This window comes from Harmonia axyridis, chromosome 4, assembly GCF_914767665.1.
Source record: "Harmonia axyridis chromosome 4, icHarAxyr1.1, whole genome shotgun sequence".
Classification (NCBI taxonomy): domain Eukaryota; kingdom Metazoa; phylum Arthropoda; class Insecta; order Coleoptera; family Coccinellidae; genus Harmonia; species Harmonia axyridis.
The window spans coordinates 41,869,175-41,882,260 of NC_059504.1; the positions used below are offsets into that span (position 1 = coordinate 41,869,175).

At 34.6% G+C, this 13,086-nt stretch overlaps 1 protein-coding gene across 5 annotated transcripts in view; it reads left to right on the plus strand.

Annotated features, from left to right (window-relative positions):
• Positions 1-13,086, plus strand: part of LOC123677546 — a 102,876-nt gene that overhangs the window by 67,754 nt on the left and 22,036 nt on the right. For all 5 annotated transcript variants that reach the window (XM_045614125.1, XM_045614121.1, XM_045614122.1 and 2 more), the window contains one exon: positions 5,285-5,456. In XM_045614125.1, coding sequence (XP_045470081.1) covers positions 5,296-5,456 — 161 coding nt within the window. In that variant the 5' untranslated portion in view covers positions 5,285-5,295. The remainder of the gene's footprint in view (positions 1-5,284; positions 5,457-13,086) is intronic.

The following is a 13,086-nucleotide window of genomic DNA, read 5'->3' on the forward strand; positions in this document are numbered from 1 at the left end:
ATACACTCTTTTCTAACGATGCAATCCATTCTTTTCTATTCTCCATCCTTTACGGATTAATAAGGTATTGATTTCCGTTTAACAATGACACTTATCGGAAAGAAATTGACTTCTTGATGTTATCCAACGTCACTTAACGGAAATAAAAACGAATCTATGTATATAATCTTTTGCTTTTAATGTACCAAGTTACTTATCATTATTTTTAATGTTGTCGATCGCGTTTCAAGTTTATTAATAATGTTTTTGGAATGCTCGAATCACTTTACTTATACATGTAGATGTAGTTATTGCCGATCTGCACTATTAGTATTCATAATACCTGCAGGTATTATATAGAATGCAAATCAAGTGAACTATGAATGGTGTACGTGCCATTGCAGTTATTATCATTTCGTTTTTTCGAAAATTACTTATGTAGATTATTTTCTTGTGTGCGTTTTGCGCTTCCTTTTTTTCTATGTGAGATGTAGATTTTTGGTTTTCGTTTTTATCATTTTGTACATCTTATGTAGAAAATCAAAGACGATGGATTACAGAAAAATTCAACATCAGAAGTTAGTGAATGAAGGAAAGATAGACGCAAGTGAATCATTTTGTACATCTTATGTAGAAAATAAAAGAAAATATATTGAAACATTACAGAAGTTAGTGAATAAAGAAAATATTGACGCAAATGAATCTGTGATGCAAATAATATATTCAAGGATCAATCAAGTTATTTTTCGATTGCATGTTATCTGCCAATATAGTTTGTAGAATCATCACTCTAGATTGTAATCTGAAATTACTCGAGCATAGTAATCGATAAATTTCATTGCTTCAACATTTTATGGTAATAGTATTTATTGTATGAGGGAACAATACATCTTGTCAAGAAAGTACAGGAAGGTTTTCATTGAAAAAAACTGGATTGTCGAAATAACTTTTTGCCGCTGAGTACATTAATATAATACTACAACTGTCTTCTACACTTATGTGTGTTAGTTGAGTTTATGATAGAACACCTAGTTATAGCGGAATCTATATATCTCTTGTTTACAGTGTTTTTTATGACCTCTATCATTTCAGCACAATATCAGTAATTAACAAACTTTTCATTGCACATAAAAGTCCAAAGTCAAGGTTATTCTTCAAAATGCGTTCAAACTTTTCTTTGAAAAACACCTTTGGCAGTGCAGAATTCAATTGGCAGATTATATTCATGGAATGAATAGAATCAGCTAATGGAAAACCATAAGTTTCCAGTTCACAAAATACTTGTTGGTATGTGAGAGAAAGGAATGCTTATCAGAGCTACGTTTTTTTATTTGTATCGTTGAAAGCAGCCTTGGACTGACGAACTGACATTTTTTAATTGCCTCAAAATGGGAACTCTGGCTTAAATAAGAAGAAAAGTAACATTCGGCCCATTTTGGTTACTAATATAAAATTCTGAATATGCGCCCTGTTATGATGATCAAGAAGAACGTTCTTACTTTTTTTTAACAATATGCAGATATGAATTCGCACATGCAAATGCATATAAAATTATTCGCATATGCCAATGCATATAAAATTCCTCCCAAACTGTGTCCAAGCTGACACGTAATCATGACCATAGAAAATTCAAGAAGAAAAAAAATCTAATATTCCGGTGGCAACAGATCCCACTTAGTGGAAATTCTGCGTGTAGATATATTAGCAGTTCCAAACTCGATGCGAAATCATCTGTTGATCAAGTAAACAGAACCAAAGAAAATTCTAGCATAGTACTCAATTTTTTCGAGAATTCTGACTAGGTTAAAATTTAATTTGAATTTGTAAGATAAGCACTTAAATGCTCATTCAGGATTAGGGGGAATCTTATCATAAAAACTCTCAATGAAGATTGACTAACCGACAACAATGACATCATAATAAAGCACATCTCATATATATATAATGAATTTCTGTGTCTCCGAGGGTGTAATTGGCGCATGAATCAACGAACGCTCAAAAGCTTCTGACTTCGCTTCAGTTCTTTCCTCATTTTGTCAGTTCATCTCAAGAATGTTTTACGATTTTCATTTTTTTGGGGTGAATAACAATATCGGTACTATTCATAGAGTAATACGCAATTTTTACATTTCCCCAAAATGATTAGATTACGTTGTAGGAATGTGATATATTTTTAAATCCACATTTTTACTATATCATTATGAATGTATATAATATTGAAAGAAATATATTTATTTAAGTGATTTTCAATTGAATATGCAAATTTGAATATTTGGAACCCGATATTTTTCCTAATTGTCGAAATTATAGTACGCAGAATATTCATTATTTTCTGTATCTACCTGCTGAAATCCAAGGTTTGGCAACTATTTTTCTCTTAGTGTCATCAGTTGTTTCACGTCGTTTGGCGCGCTTAAAGTTTGTTTTCTGAATTTCTGATATATTTAGGGATTCATCTCGATATATTTTGAGTCGATATGAAACGTTGATTCACTATAGGACATAAGAAGAGCGTTCTTTGTAGAGAAACTCACGAATTGAGTGAAATATCGTATCACTGACATGTTATCATTTCCGCGCGCTTCATGTCAAATTTGATAGTTCATGTTGGGGACAAAATTTGCTTACTGAAAATGAAAGATGCTTCCTCTATCTATGTTTATTATTCTGAGGTATTACCGATTATCAAACTATCAATCGATAATAAATTAGTGGAATTCAGATTCTAGATGCCATACAAATAATCGCATTTGCCGCGTTGGTTTGTGGGAGCCTTAAATTAATCTAAAAACACCCAATTTGTTGAAGAAAACTCCTACCGGTATCTCACAAGGCTGTCGGTACTATTGATATGATATGAACCTTTGACGAGTTTTGAAAATGTGGTGTAAATATGGGATATTTTTTAAATGCAGATACACTCGTATATTCGAAAGCGTTTTACTGGAATACAATAAATCTTTGATTTCTTCTACGTGGATTGTAGATTTAAAGGAGATTCAATTGTACCTCAACCTTGTGGTCTATTGTTTTCCCATTTGAACTGTTCTCACCATTAGTCGCTGTAGTCTACACCTCACCCTCCATTTCCAATGAACTCCAGTATCTTGGATGGCTTCAAGGAGGCTACTAACTCACTTATACAAGATTCTCATCCAAAGCATTTTTGCGTTGCTGGTGTACTTAAGTTTATTTCTCCTCCCTCCAGAATCTGAAATGGTTTTCTGCTAGTCTTATTCTCATTAAGTACTTCCAGATATGGCATTGCTCTGTAAGGAATCCAGTGGTGAGGTGTAGCATATTCTTGACAAGATCCAGATATTTCTCAGATCTCGCAGTATCAAAGTTTCAAAGAAACTTTTTGAAACGATCCAACCCAGGAAGATTCTGCCAGAGTTTTTCTCTTTCGGTTCTTTCCTTCTCCTGAAACTTTTTGTTGTAGATATATTTGCCTATAACACAAAAAGGTCTGGGCCTATAAAGAGAGTTTGCGCTCCTTTTCTGGCAAGTGTGTTGTCCTATTCATTTTCTCTGAATCCCGCCGGGTAACTGGGAACCCAGACTTAACTGACCTTGTTAGTCTTGCCTATTTTATTGAAATTTCTTCGGTACTCCAATACCATCTTAAAATCGATTATATGTGAGCTCAATGCTCAGTCTGACTGAAAGAATGTATTGCTATATCACCTTTCTGATAGTCTCTTCTAGACACTTGGACAGCGGCCTAACGATAGTAGTGCGCACTTGGTTCTCCTACGTAATGCATCTTATACAATATCAGTTATGAAACTGCTGCATTTCTTACGGTGGAGGCAAAGGCTATCGAATATACTGTCCATATATATATATGTTTTTATTGTTTATGCTAATTTTAAGTGTATAACGTTACGTTCATATTTCAGAGGAAGTATAATCAGTGAATCATTTCGGACAATAATTATTTCCTCGAGTATAAATATACCTATACATTTCTAATTTATGCTATGACATTAATTGCTTTATATCATTTAAAATTGGACAGCAGAAGAGTTAACAGTGAGATCAAATATTTTGTTACTGAAAAAACATTTTGCACTACAGTAGGCTTTTATTTTCATAAGCATGTAACAGGTGTTTTTTTTTTTCGAGGTATATAACTTTAAGTTGGCATTACTGTTCAAGATGGCGACTGATTTAACAGCTGTCAAGTGACTTATTCTCAGTTTGGTTTGGCAATTCATCATGAATAGACTCACGACTGAACAACGCTTGCAAATAGTGCAATTTTATTTAGAGAATAATGGTTATGTGCGGAATACGTATCGCGCACTACGTCCATTTTATTTTGTTTAGCGATGAAGCGCACTTCTGGTTAAATGGCTACGTCAACAAACAAAACTACCGCATTTGGAGTGAAGCTAATCATCAAGTGTATGTCGAAACACCGTTACATCTAGAAAAACTGACTGTTTGGTGCGCTTTATGGGCTGCTGGAACCATTGGTCCGTACTTCTTCAAAAACGATGATGGCCAGAACGTTACAGTCAATGGTGATCGGTATAGAGCCATGATTACTAACTTTTTCATTCCTGAATTGAACAACCATGATGTCCAGGAGCTGTGGTTCCAACAAGAAGGCGCAACATGTCGCACAGCTCGTGCCACAACGATTTATTGAAAGACACGTTTGGTGACCGCCTAATTTATCGTTTTGGACCTGTGAATTGGCCTCCAAGATCTTGTGATTTAACACCGCTAAACTACTTTCTGTGGGGCTATGTAAAGTCATTGGTCTATGTCTATGCGGATAAGCCACAAACCCTTGACCATTTGGAAGACAACATTCGCCGTGTTATTGCCGATATACGGCCACAAATGTTGGAAAAAGTCATCGGAAATTGGACGTCCAGATTGGACTACATCCGAGCCAGCCGTGGCGGTCATAGGTCAGAAATCATATTTAAAATGTAATGCCACAAGATTATCTTGCGGATAAATAAAATTCATGTCAATCGAATAATCCATCGTTGTTTTATTGCAATTTAAAGTTATAGAGAGATGCGTATAAAAAAAAAAAAAAAAAAAAAAAAAAAAAAAATATATAGCTCTAAAAAAACACCCTTTACATACTGCCCGATTTAGGTGGATACGAGGGTGGATATTATAATAGAATATCAATATAATGTACTGCATTGATATTTTTTATGTGTATATATAAAACTGGGATAAGTTCAACAATATCTTGACTTGTTTTGCATTGCCTTCATACGATTGTCAATTGAATTGATTTTCCGATTTCCGAAGATAATTTCCCTTTTCTTTTCAGGAAACCTTAAAATGACTCTTAGTAGTATTCCCTTCAGGCAGCACCGAGAAAAGAAAGCTGGTCGTCCACCGGGTGGAAAACGTTTCGCTGTCAAGGAAATACCAGGAAAATTGAAATCAGCAATCAGAAGAAGCTTAGACCCCTGTGATAATTCAAATGATAGCGGTTTAGGGTGAGTTGAAGCTCCTTCAATAGTAGTGAAGTGTTTTTCTATTGTTCCGGGAAAAATGTTGATTTCGAGTCATTTTATCAGTTTGTTCGCTGATAAGAATTTAAGGATAAGCTCTGGAATTTGTAGACAATAGAAAATCTCATAAGTATAATAGTTTCGATGAAGATTTTTTATAAGCTGCAGAGACAACACTTTTTCAGCAGCTCGTGCAGAAATGCAAATTTAGACAACCAAGTTCACGGTTATAGCTAGTAAATGAATAATAACTAAATAAATAGTTCGAAAAATTCAAATTCAAGTAAATCATTATTTCCGTTACTATGCAAATTTAGAGAAAATCGAGGAGAAAATCTCGAAACATATCAAATTTAAATTATACAGGGTGTTTCATTGGGAAACGGAAATACTTCACAGGTGCATAGGTGGCTCCAAGGCGGTTCTGGAGATAACCGATTTATTGGGTATTTATGGTGTTTAGCTATAAAAATGAAAACCAATGTAAAAATGATCAAAGTAATCTTGAAATAATTATGAATTCAATATTTTTGATAATTCATTGTTAAAAGTCACTTCAAACCACTTTCAGGTATCCAAGTTCTTAAAAACTTCACTTTTACGTTGAAAATGTGTGCAGTAAAACTGTCGGAATTTGAAGTACATGTCTCAGTTTAGTTTTTATCGCCATTTTTCCAATTTTCGCTTATAACTCGAAAACAAAAGAAGGTGGCCAAAAATGAATACCACCGTTTTTAGTTTCTCTGAAAAAGAGACCGAGAATGGGGTATCAGATTTTGTCTATCTCCTCTGGTTTAAAAGTTGTAGTGCTAAAACATCGAAATTTGCCCACCCTGTACAGGGTATTGTTACGAGGATTCAAACGATTCATAATTTTTTGTTGACCCGGACCTGGATTTTCAAGGCGGTTATTGCATGATACGTTTGGGCTCTCAATTAGGAACATATTTGCCAAATATGAAGAAAATATATAGAGTGGTTCGTTTGATATGGCCTCAGAACAAAACGGGCAAAATTCATAAAACACCCTGTATCTCGGCTACGAAGACAGTAAGACCCAATAAATGGGGTATCTCCAGAACCGCTTTGGTGCCATCTGTGAAGTATTTCCGTTTTCCAATGAAACACCCTGTATATTGAAATTCTTCAGCAGAAAATGTGATCCCTACCTTCAACCCTCTTGGAATGATAGTTAAAAGTCACTAGTTTTCAAATGGGAAGAATTTATTTCATGTTTAATTTTTTCAACAAACTTGTGAATAGTACAATATTTCGATAGAGAATGAAGGGATATTTTGAACAATATAAAGCGATTTCCAATAGAAAGTTTCATTTTGATATTGAAAAACAACGCGAAATCAATGGATGCTTATCTCATTGTGAAGAGGAAGGTTTGTTATTAAAGATGGAAAATGATATCAGCCAAATGGCCGCCACAGCTACGGTTGCAGCAAAAGTTCTTTACGAGAAATTTCCAATGACCAATTCGCACATTTTTTGAGGCCTTTTCCTCGAAACTTCACGAATTCCAACTTGAATCACTTGTGGAGCTATGGCATCGACTTTATCGTTCACTAATCCCAAAGGATAAAGTCTGAAGGTGATAAATCACTAGGTGGCCTATTGTGATCACCTCTTCGAGAAATAAGACGGCTAGGAAACTTTTCTTGCAGAATTGCAATTGTTTCGTTGCTTGTTACGCAAACTTTTTACCATAAGACTGTCTGCCATATGCCGTGCAGACCTTTTCCCGGGAACTATAGGGTGTTTTTTTTCGAGGTATATTACTTTAAGTTGGCATTACTGTTCAAGATGGCGACAGATTTAACAGCTGTCAAGTGATTTATTCTCAGTTTGGTTTGGCAATTCATCATGAATAGACTCACGCCTGAACAACGCTTGCAAATAGTGCAATTTTATTTCGAAAATAATGGTACTGTGCGGAATACGTATCGCGCACTACGTCCATTAGCGATGAAGCGCACTTCTGGTTGAATGGCTACGTCAACAAACAAAACTGCCGCATTTGGAGTGAAGCTAATCCTCAAGTGTACGTCGAAACACCGTTACATCCAAAAAAACTGACTGTTTGGTGCGCTTTATGGGCTGGTGGAATTATTGGTCCGTACTTCTTCAAAATAGATGATGGCCAGAACGTTACAGTCAATGGTGATCGGTATAGAGCCATGATTACCAACTTTTTCATTCCTGAATTGAACAACCATGATGTCCAGGAGCTGTGGTTCCAACAAGACGGCGCAACATGTCACACAGCTCGTGCCACAATCGATTTATTGAAAGACACGTTTGGTGACCGCCTAATTTCACGTTTTGGATCTGTGAATTGGCCTCCAAGATCTTGTGATTTAACACCGCTAAACTACTTTCTGTGGGGCTATGTAAAGTCATTGGTCTATGCGGATAAGCCACAAACCCTTGACCATTTGGAAGACAACATTCGCCGTATTATTGCCGATATACGGCTACAAATGTTGGAAAAAGTCATCGAAAATTGGACGTCCAGATTGGACTACATCCGAGACAGCCGTGCCGCTCATATGCCAGAAATCATATTCAAAATGTAATGCCACAAGATTATCTTGCGGATAAATAAAATTCATGTCAATCGAATAATCCATCGTTGTTTGATTGCAATTTAAAGTTCTATAGCTCTAAAAAAACACCCTTTATAAGAGCTTTTTGCATTAAATTGGGTACAAAAATTAATTGCTTGAAATTCCAAAGAATCGAGAGAAGAAATTTTCTGGTTTTTTGGATGAACGGCCTCTCCTGAACCAGAAAATCAACAAAAATGCATGTGGAGGAATAGCTTAAGCTAAACGAAATAATACTTCACCCATAATGTCCCAGAAATGCTCAATGAGGGAAAGATACGTAAATCTAGATGGCCACGTCCACGGTTTTTTTTTTCAAATTATTTCGAGGTTATTCTCTTAAATGTGGTCGGACATTATCTTGTCGGAAGTTAAAATAACAAAAAGTGTTTGCGTATATAAATGGCACAGAATCTGAACGATATCTGTAACAAAAATAGTTGAAATATGGTAACTTTTACTGGAGTATCTATTTTGATTTCTCTTAAAATAACAATATTATATTTAAATTCAAACAAATCAAGGTTTTTTGCTTTCATTCACGGAATTCAATTTGAGAAAATATATCATCCCAGGGATCTCTAGGATAACCAATTAACTATTCTGTAAGTTTATATGCCGAGTATCGAATTTATATCAATTGTTTTGGCTTAGATGTAAACAACATAATAAAATAATGTAAATCAAAAGGCTTATAGTTTCTTCGAGTTGTTATTTAAAAGTTCGTTTTCATCGATAACATTATAGTTCTTTTGATTTTTAACCTTATGAACTCACAATTGGAGCCTTATCATAACATAAACAAAAAGTCTCGTGCAAGAATAATTTGTATGAGATAACCTCTCTCGAATCGAATAAGCAAGAACGATAGGGATTCTCAACGTTCCAATTATAACTCTCGTGCGACAACTCCGATACTCAACCTAATGTTATTATTGCAGTATCTCTTCTGAAAGACAAATCTCTGTTTCATCTATCTGGATTCCACGAATCCAGTCCACCTACGTATGGGGCTTTTGCTTTTCATAACAGCTACCTACATGGTTTTTTCCCTTAAGCTGATCAAAAATGCTGATCTCTTAATATTTAGAAAATATGTCGAATAACCCACCTCAAAAATGCTACTTTTCGAAATTCAATTCTCCCGAATAAACAAAAAATTAGACAGGAATGGAAATTGCATGCTGAGAAAATTCAATTCTGTCTCATTCATCGAGGGAAAAATTGAACGTATACAGGGTGATTCACTGGGATGGCCTATTAGACGTTTATGGAAAACTAATCATAATTTTGAGCTGAAAATTTGTATATTTGGGGTTCAGGACAAAGATCTTTCTCCCTAATATATTTTCAGATCTCTACAACTTCCGGTTATACCAAACAGACTACTACTTCCTTATTACAAATGGCACACCCAGTCTATGATTGAAAATTGGTTCATGAGTTAATGGATTTTTATGAAAAGAATGGTGACGATGACGACTCACATTTTCTTATACGACTGTTTGCGGTTTGGACCAAAATTGTACAGGGTGTTCATAAGAAGACCATGAACTTGGACAACTCAAATTCATCAAAACTCAATATTTTCAAATTAGAACCTATATTTTTGTTATTTCAGTCGATTCTACGTACAAAAATAGTGGGGGTTACCTAAACAAACTCTATACCTAAAATGAATACTTGAACCTTAAATGAGGAAAAACAGAAAGAAACTAAAATTCTATGTTTGGCTATCTAAATTTTGGAATTAATTTTTCGTTGGGATTGTTGAGAAATCCATAAACCAATACAATTTTCGATTACGAAAAATTAATTCTAATTCTTGAAATGTTTTTCCTCGATAACTTTTGAAGTACTCATTTTAGGTATAGGATTTGCTTAAGTAACCCCCACTACTTTTGTATGTAGAATCGACTGAAATAATGAAAAATATAGGATCTAATTTGAAAAACTTGAGTTTTGATGAATTTGAATTGTCCGAGTTCATGATCTTCTTATGAACACTCTGTACATTTTTGATCCAAACCCCAAACATTTTCGAAAGAAACTTTTTCTGCTGAAATATTGAAAAAAATGTGAGTCCTCATCGCCAATTTTTTTTTCTTCATGAGAATCCTATTAACTCATGAACCGTTGAGTTTTTACCCAAGGTATTATTATTGTTTGAACTGGGGTCGTTTTTTTTTTTTAAAAAGCTATCTAACGGTGCAATAATATACTGGGTGTGCCATTTGAGATAACGAAGTAGTATTATGTTTCCGGTATAACCGGAAGTTGTAGAGATCTGAAAATATTTCAGGGAGAAAGATCATTGTCTCAAACCTCAATATGCAAATTTTCAGCTCAAAATTTTGATGTTTTCCATAAACGTCTAATAGGCCATTTTAGTGAATCACCCTGCATATTATTCGACAACAGATCTCAAGGAAAAGATTGACAACGAAATGTTGGTTGACAAAATATAATTTTAGCTTCATCTGAGGATAAAAACTTTTAGGTCTATTATTTTCATATCCTGTTTCTAGTTTTCATTCACTGATGAAGTGAGGACAGCAGCCAGAATCTGTATAATTCACACCAGCACGGAGTTGGCAGATAAGTGAACGTTATTAGTGAAAATTAGGAACAGGAAGTGAAAATGAATGAATGGAAATACCTGCGATCATGCCATGTGAGCTTTTGGAAAAAAATCATATCATTATATCATCGAAACAATTCGTCAAATTTCTGATTTTCGAGAAATGAAATTTGTTGAAGTCAATTCTGATGATTTTTATATCGAAATTGGAATAACCTGTATTAAATCTAGTAGAAAGCATCAAAATCGTGAAAAAATATAAACTACTCTTGAAATTTTATATAAAACACATTGATATTATGTCAACAAAAAAATTGTAAGGATATCATCGCTTGTGATATTTTTATATCAGGAATAGCATATTCTAAAACAAGTTGCAGAATGGGCTTCTATTCCAACACGAAAGCGAAAACGAGCGACGAAAGAGCGAGTTTTCGAACGCATGAGTGTTGAAATTGCCTTCTGCAACGAGTATTAGACGATATTTTCTCTATTTCAGTCGGGTTTTGTGAAATATAGTCGACATTCAAAGAAAAATTCATATTATATATCCTAGTGACTTTTGTTTTGTATCTTGGCAGTTGGTGTGACTGTTAACAAAATTGACACGTTACGGAATTTAAATTTGAATCGCACTTTTCGAGTTCAGAAATAATTTATAATTACGCATTAAATTCGTGAATTATGTCGGACGAAATCGATTTAACACAACCAGAATTAAGAGAAATGCGAATAATGTTGCAAATAATTTCACCAAATATCCAAATTATATTATATTGACAATTGACGTGTGTTGAAATTTGATAGGATCGGAAGTCAGTATAGACAACCACAAAACGAAAAATATAACTGAAAACAATGCTGTAATGGTTTCATTACGGCACTGTTTTTTTAGCACTGTAATGAATCATTACGATACTGAAATAGAGAAAAGTCTTTTCTCTAATTCTGTGGTTATTCCGTTCATTCTTCCACATCTTGTAGAACAAAACCGTGCGAGAATATATCAGAAACGTACAGTTTTCATGGTTATATTTTATTATTCTATGTTGGTACTCCGAACTTTCCGCCTTTATCTGTCAATTCATCAATTTGCCTTACAGAAATCAGTTCTGCCAACCAACATTTTTCAATGCAAAAATCACTAAAATATATTTATGGAAATATTTCATTAATTTCAATGGAAATGCAATGAATTAGAGAAAATAATGTATAATACTCGTACAGAAGGCTCATTCTACCACTCGTTCATTCCAAAACTCGCCACACAAAGAATATCAATGCCTTCTGCACTTGTATTATAAATAACTATTTCAATATAATTTTTCTGGGGAATATCCCAGTCGATCCCCCTCATTCGGACTTTATTGGAAATGGAAACAAAGTCACGTGGATACAACGTGATCCACAAACCAGTCGTACAAGACATCCGGATATTAATTTTTCTGATATAAAAATTGTTGAGTACTTTCCAGACAACCTTGATACATTCAGATTTTTTGGAATTACTGATAAGTGGAATTCCGTAACGGGTTAGTAAGAGTTGATTGAGACACATTAAACACAAATTTCAATTCATCTATAACAGTCTGATATGGTGGAAAATGGAACCCCTAGTCAAATACTATTTTTGTTGGATATCCAAAATCGATTACGAAGGTTATCAAACTCTGGTCAGAAAAAATTGATAAACACAGGATTAGAATTAATTGATCACTACGAAAAGGGATAGCCCGATGACGAACAGTATTACCAAGAGATAAAGAAGATCTAGAACAGCACTATATCATGGACTGAAGGAGCTTCTATCGGTTGTTTCTCAGCAATACATTTGTCATTTAGCTAACACAAAGCGGTATCTATACAAATACTGACTCTACCAAACACTATGCGTTTAATAAAGGGTGTTTTTTAGAGCTATAGAACTTTAAATTGCAATAAAACAACGATGGATTATTCGATTGACATGAATTTTATTTATCCGCAAGATAATCTTGTGGCATTACATTTCAAATATGATTTCTGGCATATTACCGCCACGGCTGGCTCGGATGTAGTCCAATCTGGACGTCCAATTTTCGATGACTTTTTCGAACATTTGTGACCGTATATCGGCAATAACACGGCGAATGTTGTCTTCCAAATGGTCAAGGGTTTGTGGCTTATCCGCATAGACCAATGACTTTACATAGCTCCACAGAAAGTAGTCTAGCGGTGTTAAATCACAAGATCTTGGAGGCCAATTCACAGGTCCAAAACGTGAAATTAGGCGGTCACCAAACGTGTCTATCAATAAATCTATTGTGGCACGAGCTGTATGACATGTTGCGCCGTTTTGTTGGAACCACAGCTCCTGGACATCATGGTTGTTCAATTCAGGAATGAAAAAGTTAGTAATCATGTCTCTATACCGATCACC